Raw genomic sequence first — 21,729 nt, 5'->3', positions numbered from 1 at the left:
TTTAAAATACCACCAATAAGTAGAGGTGATCACTTGGCATCAAATAACCGCCTTGATCTTTTGCATAAAATAAATATAGTATTGACATAAAAGTCATAAAATAATTGCATTCTGTTAATACATTATGTGCAAAAAGAAATTGTCATGATTTTGGTATACTAAATGCGTTTATAGAATTAGTATAATAGTGGATTAATAAATAATGATTTGAAAACTAAAACATACTTCGACAAATATGAGTAAAAATATGTTGTTTATGAACTGGTAGTAATATCTTTGGGGGTTTTAATTAAGGCTTATGTCAATAAAACACAGATAAGATTTTTCAAATTTATTTTTCAACCTAACATTTCGTAACTTCCATAACTCGACAGATCACCAGCTAAATGTAACAGGTGTACTCAACTAATGAACATTGTTCATACCTCTTAAACTTATTATACAGTCAGTACCGAAAAAACAATTAAACATTTTATCACGAAATTTGCTTTTATCACGAAAATACTATTCTTAATTTTACTAAATTCCATTTAATCAATTCATTTTACATGATTTTTTTTTTTTTTATGTTGTTTTAATGGAAAAACCTACAGTTTCATTAAGAATGATTATTCAATTGTATCTGAAAATACTGTGTATAAAAGGATTGTGGAAGACAATATTATGTAAAGAAAAAAGTAAAAAATACAAAGAAAAATAAAAGCAAGAACAATGCGATACAAAAATGCAATAGTTGAATTTTCCGTAATTAGTACAAAAGAATAATATAAAAACCTTTAAGTACGAAACTCATAAGGAAAGTGCTGAAATATATAAGAAAATTTGGAATGATAGAATCTGTTTGGAAGTAATATTTGAAGTACAAAGTGAAATGTTTAAAGAAATGTAACATTTGTTTATATAATTTGTTAGAACTACAATATACATCAAGTTTGAGTCTATCATCGATTCACAAGCTAATATATTAGAAATAGGAAAGGCACAGTCGAAGTATAAAATTTATTGCTGACTTCCCTAACTAATGACATCTTTCATAACGAACTACACACGTTATAATAAAATAACATACATTAAGAAGAAACACGGGTGGTGTCTTTCGAATTTACTTAAAATCTGATACTGAGCATAGAGTAAATAGAATTTCAAAGACAATACACAATATAATATAATAATATGTAAATAAATTTAATATGTAAATAAATAAAACATCTGTAAATTTGGCACCGCTATTAAAATACATCACTACATTCAAACACTAGGATTATTCAAACCTACTGAATTCGACAAGTGGTTCATGAAATCGTTTTATGTTGTATCTGCTTTGTTGCAATTGTATTTTACAATTCAAATGTAATTCTACGTCCTAACATGTGCGTATTGCCAGTTTAAATCTAAATAAGTACATGTTTTTGTATGAAAATAGGATTCATTTATATTCAGAAAATATTATTTTTGTCTTAAAAGAGATTACTCAATTCGCGAACTTTTGGTTCTGTTTTTAATACTAATAGATTGACATAGATTTAACTAGATATAGTTCACTACGAGTCTAAACAGTCCTTTACTACATGTTGGTATAGTAAAAACTAAATATTAACACGTAAAACAACATTTTAATAGGCTTTTCAAACCGTTAACTTATATAGCTCTAAATTTCAATGATTCGAAACCCGTACTTAAAATTTAAACTAAACCTAACATTCGACACCTAAAACATAACTACAAACATCAACTGAAACTAAACATTATCACACGCAAACAGATTATTCGTTGAGGATTTACAAAGTCCTAAAGTAAAATTTACACAACGAATCAAACATTAACAGCAAGCACCGTACGAATAAATTACTAAAACAAGTTATGAAGTATTAGCACTCGTAGAAAACATCCCACCACCACAAAATTGACTAGTTCTAACGGCTACCTAACTAAGTTAAAAATTAAATCTTACATTTATTAAAGTCTCTCGATCAAATCATCGAACCGGCCGCAGTGGAAAATAAAGGATTTTGGAATAGATCAGACGAAAATGAATAGAACAGGTCCAAACAACAAAACGAACACACACTCAATCGGTAAAAAAAGTGATTATAGTTTAGTTCATCCTTGAAAAAGTCACCAAATTTTATTAATATCGTTCACTGTCACTTTACAACCGAGTCCAAACTTTGAACGATCCATCACACTCGCGGAAGGAAGGCGGGGTAGTCATATGGAGAGGGAAGAGGTCCACACCTAGAATCCCGATCTAGGTTGATTCAGATGTAGACCTCGTGGTGTTGCTGCGGCCGGCCCCGCCTGGACTAGGAGCCACGCTCCGACAGCTCCACGTCCTCCAACTCCGGCCTAACTGAATCGATCTTCCGTCTTTCTGCTATGACGATCCTGATTTCCTCCTCTTCAGTTATTGGCGGATCATCAGGGGAAAGCTGTGGTGAAGTACAGGATGCACGCGATATATCGTTCGGCGCACCTGATTCCGTGGATAACCTTCGCTTAGAATTACCTCGTCGAATGCTCTGCCTGGTCGTGGGGACCGCGAGCAGAACTGGAGCTGGTCGCAATAGCCTCGTCTCCTCGCCACGGAGTGAGTTTCTCTTGTCAGCTCGCTGTCTTCTGTTCTGTGCGAATGAATCTCTTCGTGGCGGACTTCCTGGTTCGAGTTCGTCGACATCGTCCGCATCGATGAAACGAGCGTCCTCCTCATAAAGTGCGGCTGGAGTCTCAGCGGAGTCCTGTCGACGTCGTCCGAATGCATGAGGCGAGAGGGAGGCTCGTCTTTGCGGTACAGCCGCTGGTAGTAAAGCATGGTGCGAGTGTAGTGTGCGTCGTCTGCGTGCGGGTGAGAGTATCGGCTGTTGCTTTGGCTCACTATAAGTGAAATTTGCCGGAAGGGAGGGTACCTTATTTAAAGGCCGAGGTGGTGAAGTACATTCTTCGAGTGCGCGACACAACGCTCTATCCTCTTCGTCGTCAGCTTCTCGTTCCAGTTCGCGTTCCAGTTCGACGTCCATATCGATTTCGTCTTCCATTTGCTTATGGGATTCTTCTAGGTGTTTCATGAGGACCTATAAACGAAAAAATCGGTCATACAAATATAAGATTAAATAATGCTCATTTATATTATAGGTAGATTTACGTTATCCAGACAGAATTCAATTACAACAGCAAACGTTAAATAACACTTACGGCGACTACAACGTTGACGAGGACAAATTGTGCCATGAGGACGAATACGACGAAAAATATCGGCGCAATAATAGTTGACACGCAACAGTTCCTCACGCAATCTACGGAGCTGTCGCAGTCCTCCCGTAGAGTATCCTTCATAATGCCGTTCCAGTTGTCACCTGTCGCTACCCGGAACAATGTGAGAAACGCCATTCCAAAGTTAGCGAAATGGGCGTGTTCTCCAAGACCTATTGATGATACAATTATTATTATTACAAAAAATAAAAAAAATTACCTAATGAAACTAATGGACCAGTCAAAATATTCTTATAGTTTTAATTTACTGACCTTGACAAGGAATCTCATCCGAACATTCGAGCCTGCCGAACAATTCGACACCCAAGGCCGCGAATATGAAGAATAAAAGAAAAAATAACAGTCCCAGATTTCCGACTTGCGGCAACGCCTGCATGACCGTATCTAGCAGCGCCCTTATTCCCTTTGCCATCTTCAATAATTTTAACACTCTCGCAATCCTCAACACTCGCATGACCCTCATTATTGTTGGATTTATTGGTATTATATTCGTTTCCAGTTCTTCTAAAACTATCCCCACAATTGATAGTATAACAATTATAACATCAAGTTGGTTCCATTTATCTTTTAGGTAAATTTTGAAACCGAGCGCTACAAGTTTCATAGCTGCTTCAAGTATGAAAACGGCCGTAAAGAAATAATTAAATATCTTCAATGCGTATTGCAAAGCTGGTGGCATTCTATAGTATTCGATAGCCATGGTGACGACATTGAGACCGATAACACCTGCAATGGCTAAGTCGAAGTACTTGGAAGTGACAACGTTATGTACAAAGAGACGGTATTGGGAGTAATCCGAATAGTAAGGTCGTTGATGCATTTCTGTAACAAAATTAATTTGTGACTTTTTTTTTTATATGAAAATGACGAAATGTAATATTTTTTTTGTCGTAAATTTGTTTACTTTTTCACGCAATGCAATTGTGTCACAATGATGAAAAACATCTAAACAGTATATAAAAAGGCCCATTTCATTACAAATTTAATGAGTTTTCTAAATGAATAGATAGAAGTATAATTCAAGTATTTCAAAGTTATGATGTTAACTGCTTAAGTACTATATTTGGCGAGTTTCTTTTAGATATATTTTCTAGACTAAAATTTCTTAATAAAAAAAAGTAACTACGACATATTTCTTACTTCGTCTTTTCTTCTCCATTTGCAGAGCTCGTTTAGCAGCCCGTCTCACTCTCTCTTCCTTCTCCTGTTCTTCTCTGCATCGATGAAAGTTCTCCACAACGACTCCCACAAACATGTTCAGTACGAAAAAACCCACCAGTAGTATAAATGCGATAAAGTAAAGAAGTCGCCATTCCGAATAATTTATTATCGGCTGTTGAAAAATTAACATTTACTAATACCGGCTAAAGCCATTAGTGATAATGAATGTTTATATACTATTTAATTGTAATAAATAAGTCTACAGTAACGAAGTTGTTGAAACATCTAATACAATCATAGAAAAATAGTATGTTTTTCTTGGTATAATATTTTTATTTGGCTCTGATATTCTAATTTATTTATAGTTGTTGAGACGTACCTGTTGATCAACTCCTACAGCGTCGAGACCCGTATACATAATATTAACCCAACCATCTCTCGAACTAAGGACAAACAGTGACATCAGAGCTTTACCCAAATCGTCGAAGTTATACTTCCTGTTTACCCAAACGTTGCCGTCTATCGCTAGACAGTCGGATTTATTCCTTACAGTTTTTATATTCGCGCCTTCGCAATAAAAGAACGCTCCTTTGAATAACTAAAAAAAAGAAGATTTATATAAGCTTATATGTTATAAATATTTCGAAAGGCTTAAGATATTAAAATTTTGATAAATCGGTTGCTCGATTAAGAATCTAATTAATACATTTATTTATATAAAAAAACCTGATTATTAATAAAAAATATATGTCTATTGTTCATAGGGATAATAACTATTTATAGTGTAAATGAAGTGATACCAACCTGCACTCCCAGTATACCGAAAATTATAAAAAACGTACAACATATAAGTACAATATTCCCGATGGGTCTCAGTGATGATAACAATGTTTGAACCACTAATTTCAAACCAGGGGCTCTGTTTATTACTCTTAAAGGCCTCAATGATCTTAATAATCTAAATACCTAAAATAAATGTTCACACTTCAATTTTTTTTTATAATATGAATTATCTAACATTTAAAAAAAACTATTTGAAACGTGAAAATGGTAACTTATATCTATAAATCACTATGAACACTACAGTGAATCCATTGCATTAAAAATAATTGATAGAAGTTCACTAGAGACTGGAAGTATGCAACGAGTCATGTGATTTACCTTTTGCTAATACCTACCCTTAAAATTCCAAATATTCTCGGACTAGATTCAGATACTAAAGACATCAATAGATCAATAATAGATATAATGACGAGCGACCCATCCATTATGTTCCATCCTGAAGTGAAATATGCTTCCGATCCGTAGAACATTCCAGATGCCACCACCTTCATACAATAGAATGCAATTAATTTAATGAAATACTTATTATCAATAAAATAAAATCACCATTAAATGCAGGTGTGAACAGAAAAATAATTTTATATAAAGAATTTAAGTCACTTTTTTTAAATTTAAAATAAGAATAGAATTAACCTTAATAAACATTTCGACCGCAAATACAACGGTGAAAACGTAATTAGCACTTGAAAGGAAGGACCTTTCTTTAGAATCAGGAGGAATGTTAGGTCGCTCCATGGCTAGTGTGATGCAGTTTAAAGCTATGAACAATAGCACTATATTGTCGAACCAACTTCTCGTAACCATCCACGTACATAATCTTCGTATCCTAGAAAATATCACGTTTTAGAGAATTTGTACGTGAAAGTTAATATTTAATATCTAAGAACTAAGAACTAAATTTTTAAAAGAAGCAAGTAGTATTAAAATCGTGTTATTTGGAAAAACCAATACGTGTAAGTTACTCGTCTTCTGAAATAAGATAAAAACATAATATCAATCTTTTATTATTTGAAAGGTAATATAAATTTAATTCCGACGTTTCGAAGACCGATAAATTATAATCAATAAGACACCTCGCTGCACTTCGTGAGTATAATAGCAATCCTTTGAGAATTCGCAATCTCCTCTGATACGTTAATTGGAATTCCCTAGACGGATAGATGTCAAGTTTCAAAGGCAATAATACAAATTCAATAAGCGTCACTTTAACCAATATTTACTTAATGTCTCGTACTCAATGTGATTATCCAAGTCAATAAAAAATGTAACCATATTTTATTCCTTACTTATTATTTGGAGCAAATATGTAAAGAGAATAATCCTCTTTTTCCTTAAGACACCCCGTCGGCTCCATAAATCGAAAAAGGTCCTTAAATCTAAACTGCCGTCGATCGAATCTCGATGAGAAAATACAAATGTTGTTGTTTATTGTGACCTGAAAATGTGTGTGTTGTTGTAAATATTGTTTTTAACCTCTTGCCATCATTGAATACATTTTGTTTTTAATATTATGTGCATAGTAAAATTTGACCATAGTTATAACAAAGTCGTATACACGAGGAAAATATTTTCATACTGAAAATATCAAATCTACAGTTCTTTTTGTACTTAATGTTGTATTTAAGGTTATTAATAACATTTACATCTTCGTTGATTTGCTTTATCAATGGCAATGCTTGATTATTTGGTCGTAACGAGTCGTTTCGTGGTCGCGGTGGAATCTGAGTGAGTTGTGGTGTTGTCGGCGTTAAGTTACTAGCCTTTACTTCTGATACGGTGGTCACTGCAACAAAAATTTAAATAATTGTACTGGAAGCTCATGCATGGTTACGTTTTTTTCTTGTAATTTTGTGAAGATTCCTTTATACACTGCATTCAGTTAGGCATAGATTTTGCCTTTCTACTTAGCTGAATCATCAATTATTTTTAAAATTCTTAGAAAATTCTGACGACAAAACTATTCTTTTGATAATGTTTGACAGTATAAATGAAAAATGAAGCTATTATTTAATAGACTTGTTCACAGATTAGTAGCTGTTATCCGAAAGCTTCGCTGAGCATTAAGTAAAAAAAGGGGGAAGGATGATTGTAATTCAGAAAAATTAACACATATATAACCCGTTGAAAAGAATCCGCGTCGACTTATTACAGTCTCACCGATAAGTCCAGTAGTTTATGCGTATTATAGCTTATAACAATACAGCATCGTTTATTGATATAAAGTCTTTCATTTAAATAAATGATTATAATATTGAAAAATACATTAATATTATTATATATTTTTAAATACTAAGTGTTCTTCTTACCTGTTAAATAATCATTTGTGAGGGATAATCTATGTGGTGGAGCTTTAACGGTGTCTAGTCTCACTGTTGAGTCTGATGAAAATCCAGCTTCTGGTGCTTTCCATGATACCTTCAACGTAAAATATGTTGAGTAATCTGTTTCATTTTTAATGAGCCCTACGTTTTTTTACACAAATATAAATAAAATATATATTATATATATTATTATCTTGTGTTACATTCAAGGACAGAATAAGTAAAATAAATAAAAATTAGTGAAATTTGTTAAAAAATGTATCGTGTAATCTACATACAATAGAAATTCAACATGTACAGTTAATTGTGCGGTGCGCCAAAAGTGTTGGTATTAAGAACGCTGTAATGTATTTATTTATTAGGCAAGATGTATTTAAATATTAAGATTCTTGTGCTGCAGTAAATGATATGAAAAAAAAAATTGATGTTTTATGCATATGTAGACTGACATTCCAAATTTGAATCATAAATAATCAATTTGAAAATAAATTGGCCTATTGGTTTAATTATTTTACATTTATGAAATTTAGTTGAAACACATTGTGGTAAGGCTTTTGAAACATTATTATTTTGTATTACTGTGTTTTGAATGATCTAGTGCAAGTCCAGTGAAATCGCAAGCGCATACTACAGCTTAAGCCCCAGGGTTTGAGGCGCAATAGCGAAGTTTGAAATGGTTAATATTTTTTATAGTTTCAACGTCTATTGTCACCACCACGGTGACCACTTGCCATTTAGTCATTCGCATGTCTTTCCTATAATTTATAATAAAAGCATTTTTATGATTTACTTACATCTGGTAGTATTGGAGTAGTATGAGCTGAAACTCTTCTCGCTGGCGGCGCAAGAACTCTTGGAGCCGGTAGCTGTGCTTTGGATCGGTTATTCGGAAACTCTGATTGCGTGTCATTCTTGATTACCATAGTAGAAGACAGAAGTAGTTCGTTCTTTCGTAAATTTGAACCTATGGACAATCAAACTTAATTTGTTTTTTTACGATATCGACGAAAATAAATACTAGTACCACACTTATATCTCACTTGATAACGTCTCTATTTAATACTTGTATATTGATTAATGTATGTCTCTTTATGTCAGAGAAAATCCTGAGCTTATTAATATTATTGCAAAGCTCTAGTAAATCTTATAAGATACAGTTTCGGTTCATACCATTGCAAGCTGTGTGGTCACGGCCATTATTTAGGATAACAGCGTCTGAATCGGATCCTGTTCTTTGCTTTTTGCGTCGCAAGCTTGGTCTCGATAGACGCCAGCTGTATCCCCGCTGTACTCTGCATTTGTCATCTCCGTTTATAGTTGGAGTAGTTACAGCGAGACTTCTGTAATTTTACTTTATACTTTATTAACTGAGCTAATAATACGTAACGTAGTACTGTATTCAATAAAATTTATTTAAAAATTTCATTGTAACTAAAATCTCTGACTAAAACACGTCTAACTCTTAAATTATTTTTGACTTACTTTTGTGAACTCAGCAGACTCGACTTGTCACTCACGTTCAGACAATTATCGTCTTTAGCAATAGTCACTTGCAGGTTTTTTTCTGGGAGCATCGGAGAAGGTACGGATCTTGGTGTGGTTGGAGTGGACGCGGGCGATGTAGATCTGGATGGTGGAGGAGCGAGGGACAAGGGTGGCGGAGCAAGAGACATTGGAGGAAGTCTGGCTTTTTCAGCACCTAACTGAGCAGCTGCAGAATGAAGTGTCAGAGTGTAACTATTTGGTGGTTTTAATAAACCTGGTATGCTGGTACACTGAAAACAAATGCGAATTTAAAGTTTATATTATAAAGATTTAACATTTAATTAAATACTACGTTATTCCCAATAACTGTATACGTACAGAACTCCGGTCAATAGAATCTAAGCTCGACAGCATTGTTGATCTTTCTAGTGTCAAAGCTACTTTAAAGTCTCTAAATGTCGTTCCGGGTTCCAAGGTTGTTGATGGTGAATCTTGTGGTGTAGCCGCCGTATGAGTAATCATTGGTACAACTGTGCTGTTCTCAGTATTGGCTAACATTTTTGATTCCTAAAAGTTTTTAGAATCATTAGCTTAATAATATTTCGTGACGTTCTTATTTTTATACTTTCCTAATTATACATTTGTCATTGTTTTTTTTTTATTAATACGAGGTACAAGTAATGGGTTTAATAAATTAGTTTAGATATTATTATTTATATTATATACTTTTGATTTCTAATAAAGTTTTCGGGTGACATCGTATGACGACCATAAACTAGTAATTTTTTTTAAGAAAATCACAATTTATTTATTTTTGCTAATTTAGTCCTCCATTTTCTTTTCTTCAGTTTTATTGGATGAAAGTAATTGATCCTTAAGGTGAAACATGTTGAGAATAGTGAGAATAGATTGGATTGAATTGAAACCGTTTTCGTCTGATTCAATACCTTTTCAAACAGTTCCTTTATAGAAAGTCTCGACTTAATGCGACAAGGTGTTTCTATGTAACACGTATATCCGAATCGAAGGTAGTTGATTTAAAAAAAAGTATAAAACTGAAGTACTATATGAATGAATTCTTTCGTTGCAGTTTGTGAAATTTCAATGAAGTGCTTTTCTATTTCAGAGTATACATTAATATGATAGGTTGATTAAGTTTTTTTTTTGGTTTGCAATATATGCAGTTTATTATGTCTATATTGTACATCTGCTTTCGGTGAAAGTAATTGAATAGGAATTATTATTGGTACAGACGTCAAATCTTAATCTTAAAAAGATCGACTTAAAAATATTTTTATACAAGTATCTGACCTACTATGCGTAGCCCAAACCGGTGAGTCTTACCAAATAAAATTTTGCACAGGAATTCCTTATTGCACACAGGTGAGCACTAAGAGAGAATTTTAATTTTTTTCTAAGTTAATTTCTGATGTTAAAAATATGAAAATCGATATTTAAGCTTCTGTTTATGACTTAAATGAAAATTTGCTTTTTGAAAATAAATCACCCAAGATTGTGAAATTGCAGATGACAGTTTGTATGAAAAAGTTGGAAATCGGTGTTAACTTTGTTTATAAGTAAAATAATAAAGATATAGTGTTTCCGATAGGATATCGGGTACACGGCTAGTTAGTGATGTACGTGTAGTTTCTATCTCTAAGTCAATGTGTAGTATCATTGTTTCCACGCAAAAAAAAATGTTTTTGGAATTTTATCATCATATTTTTATCTATGTTTACCTGTTAATAATAATTTACCTTTTGAATGTTACACTTATTGGATTGCGCACAATCTTTACATAGAGATGGATGATGAGCAGATGCTTTAGTTTTACGTCGAACTTTTACGGTCTTATCTTTGTGACCGTTTACGTCGTCCTTCGCTTTCCTCACATCGTCTGCTGATTTCCAGTAATTCTTTATTTCGTTCTGTGTAAATTATAATAAAGATTAATCTTTTTAAAATTTTTGCACAAGCATATCGTTATACTGTTAGATATTCTGAGGTATCCGAAATCAGTTCGTGTATAAAATAGTACGTATGTATACATTCAACAAAAAATCGTATGTTGAATAAAATAAAGTCACCTGGGAAAAACTGTCACTGGAGTGAGATCCTGAATTGGATTCATCGTATTGTAATTCGTTGTTGTCAGAAAAACATTCGCTAGACAATTTCGATTTAGCCAATTCGCGTTGCTCGCGTTCCCTTCTTTCATTTCTCTAAAAACGAACATTGAAATGATCACTTCGAATATTGTTTAATAATTCAAAACTACATTTACGTTTCAAATAATGTACCTCCGAGCTGAAACCCTCTACGAGAATAGCTACGAGTAAGTTGAATAAAACGTAGTTGCCGAAAGTCATCAAAGCTACAAAGTACAACGCAGCCCAATGACTGGTTTTTTCCATACCGTTAAATAATACAACATTCCAATCCTCCTGCGTTAATACCTGGAAAATCGAGAACGTATTTAAAATTTTATAAAAAAATATCGATTCGAACTACCACAACATGTATTTTCAAATATTTCTGTAATAAATCATAATAAGCGAGGTGTGCTGTCGTATTGTGTATAAGTCGTGCCTTAACGTTGTGGAAAAGTTGTTAGTATAAATGTTAAGAAAAAAACGTATAAAACAAAAACAATTGTAAGTTAAGAATGTGTTAGTGTTAATAAGTATCATGTCGTCGTGTTAGTGTACACAACAATTTACACATCAATGAAAGGTAACACAGACGGCGGTTGGAGTACACAAGCAAAAAGGGTCCAGCTTTACTAATATTCTATAAGCAAGATGCACTAACTTCTGCTTGTTATAAATGCACTGCATAAAACTAATAAGTACTCGATAAACGAACTACTTAAGCGAGTTTCTCGTTATCGTAATCATTCCCGAAGATTTTACACTGTAGCATTAAATTAAACCAATTTAAGACGACAATATTCAAAGAATAATAGATATAGTTTCCAATACGAGAAACACGCAATTTCTACCCTCTAAAAGCCAAGTTCGAACGGGATCGCAAATAAATCGACAATGTAACTTTTTATTAGTCTCTCAAGACTTACCTGGAATACGGTGACAGTTGCCCAGAGAATATTATTAAAATGTTTCCTGTCGCACTCACACTTGGGATGATGCGAGACGATCTCTGGGCAGGTACAGTCCCGTTCGGATCCGTTATCTTCGACGAACTTGCAAAACTTACCACCGAATAGATACATGCCGAGAATACTGCATGATGTGGGCCCGATGAAAAAATGAAAGAAAAACAAAATGCTATGCGCATACGCGACCGAGTCGTCGAGACGATGTAAAGTGCGTACGCGACGCTAACACTGCAACCCCATTTTGAACGATGCATACTTTAATTTAAGGTAGAGAGTTGAATAAAACCGAGGTTTCGTTACGCACAAGATAAAAACATGTAAAAAAAATCATTATGTCTGAATATTAATTTATTTTTATATTATGATTATCTCCACCGTAAATTAAATAAACATGAACGAAACAATACAAATTACAGTCAAATTAGTTAAGCAGTGTTATCGCCGTTGATACGCCACCACCAACGGGCATGTTAATAAATCTAAATTAAATCACGTATTTATATATCGTTATTTAGTGCAAGTTCCCCATAAAGTATTATCTTAATTAGCATTCATCTTTATATACTGCCTCGTTATCTCTGAATAATCAAATGCAATAAAATAAAAATTGAAAGAGAAAATAGGCAAACGAATGTGCATAAAAATATAATTAAAAAAAAATCATTCAAATACTTTATGATTCATTGAATGTAAATATTGACTCATTCATTTAAATGCATTAATGATGCCTCGATGCAAAAATCAATAGTATAAATTATAAGTTTTGTTAAAATATAAAAAAAAAACAATAATTTATTTAATTAAGGAATTAAAAATTATTTTATTCTTAAAATAGAGGAAAGAATCGGAAATAAGGTCGTTGTTGAAATTAGGAAAAATGCAGGATATCCTGACGAAACAAGTGAAATTGCCGAAAAAAAGGTGTAGCAAAACAGTGAAAAAATTTTACTGACTAAAATTTTCCAAAATAACTTGTTTCATACAGACCTAAATAGAAGCAGCATGCAAAGTGATAGAGAGTTGTTTTAACTGAGTACAGCTGTAGTAGTGGAATCAGAGGAACTGACGAAGGATAACCCGCGACTCGGCTCGAACAACCTAATCTACCCTACGAATTAACCAAGCTCTCAGACTAAGAATGTGCTTCGACAACTTTTGATGGGAATACTGTACGGCACAACATAGGTGAATCGTGATACTAAATGATGTTCGATCTATCTGTTACCAATGGTACTATTTCTGTACTACGCGGGTTCTAGTATAGCGGTTACGCGTCTGAACGCCTGTTTGACAACGCACTGAGCTGCAAGTTGGATCGCTTCAATATAACACGTGCACAACAATTTCGTCTAAGGCCAAATATCTTGCAGCATAGTGACAAGTCGTTTGTGTACTCGCGGGGTTAGTCGACAAGCCGTCACAAGGACAATCGTCAATGAAAATAATTGTCATTCTGTCGTGAGTGTTTATTGCTAACGGACCCGTAAGTAAGCGTTTAGTAATGTTGCAAGTTCTGTCTGTTTTTGGATTGTCTGTTAGGTACTTTAATTTAAAATGTGCAATACCTGAAACACCGTGACAAAGGCCCACAAGAGCGTATCAAAGTTTTTTCTGTCGCACTCTACATCGCCCTCTTCATCTTTCTTGCAGAATTTGCACCCGAAGAGGTTCATACCGAGGATGCTGAACGTTATCACGCAATATACGATTAGATAAAAGTGCGATTACTACAGTCCTTTCGATGTTATAGGAGGATACATTCATAACTGTATTAAATATATAAGTGTAGGTTAAATCTAAGATGATATGTGAAAAGTGCAAGGTGTAAATTAACCGAGTGGACAAGAAGCAGGAAGCATGAAAGTCTATTACAAATAAGATTAAGAAGAAGAGAAAAAGTTGTAAAGAGTGTGGATAGTGGTGGTGTATGTACCGTCATATGTCAAAAGTAGAAGTGGCTAACAGATAAGGGTAAGGCAGAAATGAAAACAGGAGAAATCACTCACAGTTAGATAGTGCACAGGTTAGGATGCGGGTGTGACAGTTAAGTAGAAACTATTTTATATTTTATGAGGTGTCGTATAAATCTTCACTGTCTACGAAAAAAAAATTTATAAAATCAAACATTTTTTGATCGCTATATTGTTTATTGTAGTCTAACTGAGAAACTACTAGGGCTACTGTTGAAATAAGTAACGCTCAATTTACAATAAAGGGACGAAAAATTTAAGATTTTCAAGAGCGGAAAATAATATCATAGATATATAATAAAATCGTAGATAACAGAAAACAAAACAAGAAAAACAAAGCCTGTTTATCAGATTAAGACAAGTTAAGAAAAGATTGCAGTTAGTCGCAAAGTTGACAGAGAATCACTTTAGGTCCTTAAAGATTATTAGATTAAAAAAATAAAAACAAAAACAATAGATATATTTATTATTATGTTGAATTTTATACCGATAATTATTTTATAATCCTTCCCTTTATAACTTTTTTAACTTCATGCATTTTAATTTTATAAGTTTTAGTTATTATTAATAACCTAATTTAAATTTGAAATGATTACCCCAATACCTTGCCCGAAAAATAATAAAATTAACCGTATTATTGATATCGATGAAAGCATATATACGAAATTGTCAGTATATTTACCTGAATATAAAAATGAATAGAACTAGAAGCGAGAAGAAGACAGCGACGTTGTCCATTGTCCGCAACATGACAAATAGTTGTCGTCTAAGATTAGGCATAAAGCGCACTAACTTTAAAATGCGCAAGAGTCGAAATGTTCTTAGCACCGATAGTCCTGAACTTCCAGCTAAATCATGTTCGTTACCCATACTTTGTGCTAGTTCAAATGCACTGTATAAAAAAATAAATTTTAATTTATTATCAAGAATGAGTAAAGGTATGTCAAATTTCATAAGATAATATTTACCTTAAGATCACAATAACACCGTCAAACACATTGAATCCATTTGATATATACTTAAAAGGTCCTTCAGCAATAATTTTAAGAAGCATCTCTACTGCGAATATAGCAGAGAACACAATGTTGCTATATTCAACTATAACGGTTAATTCTTCTGGTTGGTTATGATATTCAATTCCCATGGATAATGTGTTTATTAAAATTGCCAACAAAATGCCTTTAAAGTGTTCAAAAGCTAAATTAGTATTTTGTTTACATAAATTAATTAAAATAAAATTTTCCTTGATGGATATATACCTTGTTGAAAATATTTATGATTTACAATTTGTTTAATATGTTTTCGTATATCCGAAAACCGTTTCATTATCAACCGCCATAATCTTACACAAGCATTGATAAGTCGACCTTTCTTCTTTTCAGCCGCTGCTGCTTCAGCTGCTATTAGTTCAGCACAACATGAAAAATCATCTATTTCTACAATCTGTAATAATAATTGAACATTTTTTAAACCTGTTTACTTCACTTAATATTTATTTACATAAATATTATTAATACCTTCGCGTCCAATTTGTCTTCACCAGCTCGTTTGCTGATTCCTTTCGTCAATTCTTCGAAGAATGAATCTAAAGCGACTTGCCCAGTCGGTAAGGCGGCTGATAAAGCTCCAGATAATGCTAGTAGTTCTTGACATGACATGGTTCCACCTGCAGCAGCGCGTTCTTCTGCAGTCTCTCCTGCTGGCAGGTCGAACTCTATGCCCAAAATTAGTGTCACTACTGTGCAGATATTCTAATTTTACACATATATCTAAAGGCAATTATTAAAAGTATCATTAGATTGATTGATTATATTTAACATCAAAACCAATTATATTTATATCTTATGATACTTGTAATGAAACTAAATCTAACATCTGAAGTGAACGGTACGTAACTTCGATTGTTTTACAAAGTACACATTAATATATAAAAGCGGAGCAGTGACATCTATTTAAGAAAAGAAAGGATTAATTATTAAGTTGATATTAGATTAAATATGTTTTATAATGGAAATCCGCGGATTGCACGCAAATCTCTTGAGATACCAAACATCCAATAACGTTGACAGATTAAAAAATATTTATTATTCCACAGATATTTTTCAATACAAAATGAGGTGAGAATTATAATTGAGACAGATACGTATGTTTATAATGTTTTCGTAGTAGTTTTTTTTTTAAATTGGCTTATATTTTTAATCAATTTCTTTTCATCGAAGAACGTAAGAAATGCAAGAAAATAGTAAAGTTCAGGTATAGTTGCGCATGCCCGTCTAACGTCATGTCTAGATCTACGTCTCTAGACTCACCACTTTGGCACTTAAGCCAGTCACGTTGACACAATGAATCTATAAATATTTTTTTATTTGTTAAAAAATACATGATTTGGTTTACAAGAAAAAGTAAGCTTAAAGAACTTGGAAACAACGAATAGGAGATAAGATTAGTTAAATTGAGAATGTGCGGCCTGACGTTATGTTAAGATGGTAATTAATCATATGATGTTATGTTTTTCACAAATGTTCATAACTAATTTCATAACATTTGATATATTTACCAGTTTGTGTCATTTTCTCAGATGAGCAAACATTATGGGGATGAGCCAAATTTTGTGCGTTCGGCACATGTAGAAGAACTGTGTCGCTGAACATTACTGAAGATCGTCTTCGAGCAAGGGACGGAGGCGATAAGAGTGATAGATTTGATGCATTCTGTATTAGAAAAAAATAAATAGAAGTCATAATTATTGTTTTTACTTAACATAAGAGAGAGATTATATTTGTTTTCGTAAATTATCCGCAAATATACATTTAAAATATGTAACTACTATTGATGTCTACTATGTTAAAATTAAAATAAAGAGTATTAACGTTGTTTGTTTCAATAAATTAGTTTTACTCCAGTACCTCAAGATCTGCGGCAGAGAGCGAAGGCACTCGTAATAAGCTCGATCTGCTAAGTGGTTCGTCCCCGGCTTCATCAACACCTTTTCCATTACCCTAGTTTGATTGAAACAATACATAATATGAATACAGTATAAAATAGATTGTATAAGTCAGATGATGGTAATTGATTACCTAGGCTTATGTTATCTAGGCACCGAAACAAAAGAAGGCTAGTGAACATGAGCGCACTATGCACTCTTGATACCAAAACACAACAATACATTGTTATTGTTTGGTGGTAGAATAATTGCCGTATATGACAAAGCGAGATAAATTTCCGCTGATTTCTATCTGTCATAAAACTATCACCAGATAACGAGTTAGAGCTTGTATTTAACGGCTACTATTTAATAATAACATATACCTGTGGATGTACACGAGGACAGCAAGGATGATGCTGTTTCGGACGATTTGATGGTAATTGAAGTGTTTCTCGACTTGTTCGCCATTGTAATTGAGCTCGTTGATATTTATATACCCTAAAAAAAAAATTAAAAAGAATTACTTAAATAACATTTTATTCCTAATCTTTTGCCAATTAAAAATTGTGGTTAAAAATACAATACGACTCAGGGTTATGTTTCCTTTGTTACCTGATTTTTTTCGCCATCCGCCTTTTGAACCTTCTCCACAAGTGCGCGACATACTTGACAATTTCAGCGTAGCAAGTAGCCGGCTCACTATTGTTAGTCGACGAAGCTAGCGTTGATGAAGATGTAAAGCGCGCACGCTCAGCTCGCATTCTTTCCATTTCACGTTTTTTTGTTTCACTGAACTGAGTCGCTATTACGACTAAGCAAAGATTTATCATGAAAAATGATCCAATCTAAAACAAATAACTAATATAGTAAACATTTCTTAAGTATATAAACACTTTAAAGAATTAATGGAAAATTACCACAATAAGAAGAACAAAATATATCCAGTCCCAAAAACTATGAGCATCTTGAACATAGTACATGATGTCCGTCCAACCTTCTAAAGATATGACCTAAAAGAAATATTTCATTAATAAGGTGATCTCTATGATATAGTTCATACGACAAAAACAAACAAGAAAACTTACCAAAAATATGGCAACCCAAGCGAGACCAATATTGTCAAAGGATATTGTGCCTTGAAAAGGATTCGAGCCTCTTTGGGTACAGTTCGTATAGTATTGATTCCAATTAACGCAAGAACTATTGGTCGGATGGTTGTAAGAAAATGGTCTCGCAGACTCATTGCAAACGAGAGGTCCATATCGATACGGTGGGAAGTCTCCGCACAGGTGCATTCCACTGTCTTCCGGCGTTGTGCATATGTAGTCTAACTCTTTCGAGAACTCGTAGTGAAACGAGATGCTATATACAATGAAATATATATATAATCTGCACCAAATAGTTGCTCAGAATAGAATAGAATATTTAATGAAAACCTATTTATGTTAAATATTATATTTTTTAAAATCGAGCAAAATACTCGTGTATAATTCGTACGAGTGTATAATTTCGTTAATGGAAAAATGAATCCTAATTTCTATGAATCAGTTCGGACTGTAATATGACTCAGTGGTTGAAGCAATTTAATATCAAGAGTTACAAGTAAATAATATGATCATTATATATTTTTAACGTTGATTAATATATTATGGCAAAGAGAAGTTATGAAGGAAATTAATGTTTTATTATTAGGTTTATATGGCTAAGTTGCTAATTGAAGGCATTTCACTAATTACGTCTATATAAAGCTCTAATGAAAGCAGATAATGATACCAGCGGGTACTGTTATTCATGCAATTAATGCAGAACCAATGGTACATTAAATATAGCATGCGGACAATGAAAGCAAAAGGGTTAAATTGGTGAAAATAATTAGCAATAGCCCTTAATAAAAGAGCCGATAAAGGAATACTGGGAGAGTCAGGTGAACATTAGTGGATGGGGAAGATTAACGGCAATGGCTCCTTGCCCATTATCCGTTAACGGCACAAATGGAATATGGAGTTTGAAACCCAAATCATTTAGGTCCTCGGTCGTTATGATACTTGTCCTTTTGATGACCGCCATAAGGCTTATTGTGGTTTTACCTTTTGTGATATTCTTACACAAAAATATAAAATATTTACTTGTTAGGACGGTATTTATCGTAAAATAAGGTAAGTGAGAATGATGATTCGTATATATGTTGAGAGAAAATTAATACTGTGTTCTCTGTATACATCGATTTATTACTTAAAGTAACAAGGAAAGGGAACGTCAATATTTTTTCGATAATCTCTGTGGCGTTCATTATTTTATACAGTGCATGTATTTATTTAAACAATAATGGGCTTGGAAATAAAATAGTTATATCAACATAAAAATGTATAAATAAAAGAAAATTTTAGAAGTAACCGAAATATCTAATCATATTTGTAATCAATATTGAACAAACTGGCAGTTCTGTACTCATGTTTATGTTCGTAGAATGTAAATAATTCAGAGATTTTAGCTGAATCGCTTAAACCCTAACATTGGTCATAAAACTGCCAATTCGTGGAGAAAAAAATAGAAATAGCACATCTGGACGGCAGATGTGTAAAGGTTCACGTTACAACAGATTTCATATTCTCAATAGTAACACTTATTGTGATCCTAAATTCTTACGAGTTCACTCTGACGCGCACTCTGTACCATTCGGACAGGTCTCTGGAAAATAAATTTTGGAAGCAATGACGGGTGTTATGTTTCCTAATTATATGAATGGTTTATTCTGTAACTCCTATGTAGAAACCAAAAATGTAAAGTATTTTTTTTTAATGACTATAATAGCTGGGTACGTTTACATGTTCGGCTTCTTATCATTACGATACACTTTACACGGACGAGTAGTGTTCCATCGACAATCTATATGTTAGACTTAGTAATTATTGTGTTAATTGTCAGTTCTTGTTTTATATTTAAGTGAGACTAGAGTTGTTACTTTGTGAACGATGTTATGTACCAGATTTGCATGACATTAATAACTACATGATACGTCTAGTTTTGCAACAACGTTAACGAATCGTCATGCGTGTATCCGACCTGGGTCTCGTGTGAGTATCGACAGAATGCAATATTAACGTGTGGTTTAGCTATATGAACATGCGCGTCTGTGATGTCGATGTGAGAAAGAGTCTGTCAATATATTATAATATCGAGTAACGTGGAGCAGCCCTGGATGTGCTCTTTGTGATGTAAGCGTTAAATATTGCATGCAGTCAACTTGAGCAATGGGACGTGCCTCTAAAACGAGCGAACCTCGAGCAATGGTACAAAAAAAAAAAGGTCATTATATAATGCTATTTTATCCAAGGCACTTTACGAATTCGTATTCTAATACTTTATTTTTGTATTTTTTTTCTCTAATTCGATAACAAAAATAACAATTTCAAAGTCTCAATCCAAGATAAAGTTTAACGTCATAACAGATAAATTTAAGACAACTATAACTAAATTTTAAATGTTCAAATGTAAAACATTCGTAATTCAATACTCTTAACCATAATATAAACAGGATCCGATATGAAACAATACGTTAAATGACGTGCGAATAATAAGATAACATACTTAGGTCGTAGTACGTTCGGCGGTAGGACAAGTTCGCATCGCTGCCTCAAGATGCCTTCCCAGAGCTGAACGCCAACAATTCCGAATATGAAGAAAACGAAGAAACATAACAGAAGTACATTTCCTAACATTGGTAAAGTATCCAGAAGAAGCATCACCAAGATACGCATGCCTGTGAAAGAAATTATTAAACATATATTAAAGACGAAAAAGGTTGGTCTATAGACCAAGTTTTGTAATGTTGCAAAAAATATTGTTTTATAAATATAAATAGACTTTAGCAAGCACTTTCGAGTCGTCATATTGAGGAATAAAATAAAATATTAAAGCTACCAGCTGTTCGGTATGTTGTTTGTTGATTATATACATAATTATTTTAATTAAAGATTATTATATATATATATATGGTACAGCTGCGAGAAATTTACCAAAAGCTATCGATTTTTAATTATTAGATAATGTCAATAAAAGTTAATATTTTTTGGGATATGCCCTTAATGAAAATATGATTACTGCTAATATCAAATTTTATGAAGCTAGCCTATGATATTTCATTAATTTTTACATAAGTGAGTATATTGAAGGGCATAAGGAGTCTTTATTTAGCCATTTTATACGCAAGGGTGCTGATGAGCTTGTTCTTTTATACTGAGCTATATATATTGTAGACTTTCTTTTATCTTGATTTATTAGTTTAGATTAAATTATTAAGCCAATCAAGAGAAGTGAACGCGTCGATGATTTCAAACGTGCTTATTATATTTAAATATAAGTATTTTATATTTATAAACTTGTAAATGTCAAACGTTGTTGTGTGTTGATCTATGTAAAATGACTATCTATTTTATCGCTTGGTGGTGATCAAGTACATCAGTCGTGAAATATGTTTTAATAATAAGTTTGATTTTAATGTAGATTCAATTAAATTTTTCGGCTATGGTATATTAAAAATGTCATAGTCTCAGAAGCGAATCTTTTATGATAACATTAGGCGTTACCTTATTATTTTATATAAATAAATGTTCTTAAGTTTAATCTTAATATGTTATA

The 21,729-nt window shown here is 33.0% G+C and overlaps 1 protein-coding gene across 5 annotated transcripts in view; it reads right to left on the bottom strand.

The window, feature by feature from the left end:
• Nucleotides 1–318: 318 nt before the first annotated feature.
• Nucleotides 319–21,729, bottom strand: part of LOC113395012 (voltage-dependent T-type calcium channel subunit alpha-1G-like) — a 55,533-nt gene continuing 34,122 nt past the window's right edge. The window contains exons 5-36 of one of the 5 annotated variants that reach the window (XM_064215784.1): nucleotides 20,680–20,851; nucleotides 18,177–18,453; nucleotides 18,009–18,101; nucleotides 17,704–17,936; nucleotides 17,475–17,589; nucleotides 17,072–17,164; nucleotides 16,723–16,876; nucleotides 16,475–16,513; nucleotides 15,683–15,879; nucleotides 15,425–15,608; nucleotides 15,134–15,344; nucleotides 14,848–15,057; nucleotides 12,154–12,319; nucleotides 11,378–11,533; nucleotides 11,165–11,299; nucleotides 10,835–11,005; nucleotides 9,456–9,644; nucleotides 9,075–9,367; nucleotides 8,763–8,932; nucleotides 8,387–8,556; nucleotides 7,578–7,686; nucleotides 6,915–7,054; nucleotides 6,558–6,706; nucleotides 5,905–6,097; nucleotides 5,607–5,756; nucleotides 5,233–5,394; nucleotides 4,808–5,026; nucleotides 4,408–4,600; nucleotides 3,520–4,089; nucleotides 3,190–3,419; nucleotides 2,904–3,068; nucleotides 319–2,735 (exon numbers count right to left, since the gene is read on the bottom strand). In XM_064215784.1, the coding sequence (XP_064071854.1) occupies nucleotides 2,304–2,735; nucleotides 2,904–3,068; nucleotides 3,190–3,419; nucleotides 3,520–4,089; nucleotides 4,408–4,600; nucleotides 4,808–5,026; nucleotides 5,233–5,394; nucleotides 5,607–5,756; nucleotides 5,905–6,097; nucleotides 6,558–6,706; nucleotides 6,915–7,054; nucleotides 7,578–7,686; nucleotides 8,387–8,556; nucleotides 8,763–8,932; nucleotides 9,075–9,367; nucleotides 9,456–9,644; nucleotides 10,835–11,005; nucleotides 11,165–11,299; nucleotides 11,378–11,533; nucleotides 12,154–12,319; nucleotides 14,848–15,057; nucleotides 15,134–15,344; nucleotides 15,425–15,608; nucleotides 15,683–15,879; nucleotides 16,475–16,513; nucleotides 16,723–16,876; nucleotides 17,072–17,164; nucleotides 17,475–17,589; nucleotides 17,704–17,936; nucleotides 18,009–18,101; nucleotides 18,177–18,453; nucleotides 20,680–20,851 (6,140 nt within the window). In that variant the 3' untranslated portion in view covers nucleotides 319–2,303. Of the gene's footprint in view, nucleotides 3,069–3,189; nucleotides 3,420–3,519; nucleotides 4,090–4,407; nucleotides 4,601–4,807; nucleotides 5,027–5,232; nucleotides 5,395–5,606; nucleotides 5,757–5,904; nucleotides 6,098–6,557; nucleotides 6,707–6,914; nucleotides 7,055–7,577; nucleotides 7,687–8,386; nucleotides 8,557–8,762; nucleotides 8,933–9,074; nucleotides 9,368–9,455; nucleotides 9,645–10,834; nucleotides 11,006–11,164; nucleotides 11,300–11,377; nucleotides 11,534–12,153; nucleotides 12,320–13,760; nucleotides 13,879–14,847; nucleotides 15,058–15,133; nucleotides 15,345–15,424; nucleotides 15,609–15,682; nucleotides 15,880–16,474; nucleotides 16,514–16,722; nucleotides 16,877–17,071; nucleotides 17,165–17,474; nucleotides 17,590–17,703; nucleotides 17,937–18,008; nucleotides 18,102–18,176; nucleotides 18,454–20,679; nucleotides 20,852–21,729 lie in introns of all 5 variants that reach the window. The other 4 variants (XM_064215782.1, XM_064215780.1, XM_064215783.1 and 1 more) reach the window with 4 other exon arrangements.

Source organism: Vanessa tameamea, chromosome 9, assembly GCF_037043105.1.
Source record: "Vanessa tameamea isolate UH-Manoa-2023 chromosome 9, ilVanTame1 primary haplotype, whole genome shotgun sequence".
NCBI classification, from domain to species: domain Eukaryota; kingdom Metazoa; phylum Arthropoda; class Insecta; order Lepidoptera; family Nymphalidae; genus Vanessa; species Vanessa tameamea.
This window is presented reverse-complemented; position numbering and strand designations above follow the sequence as displayed.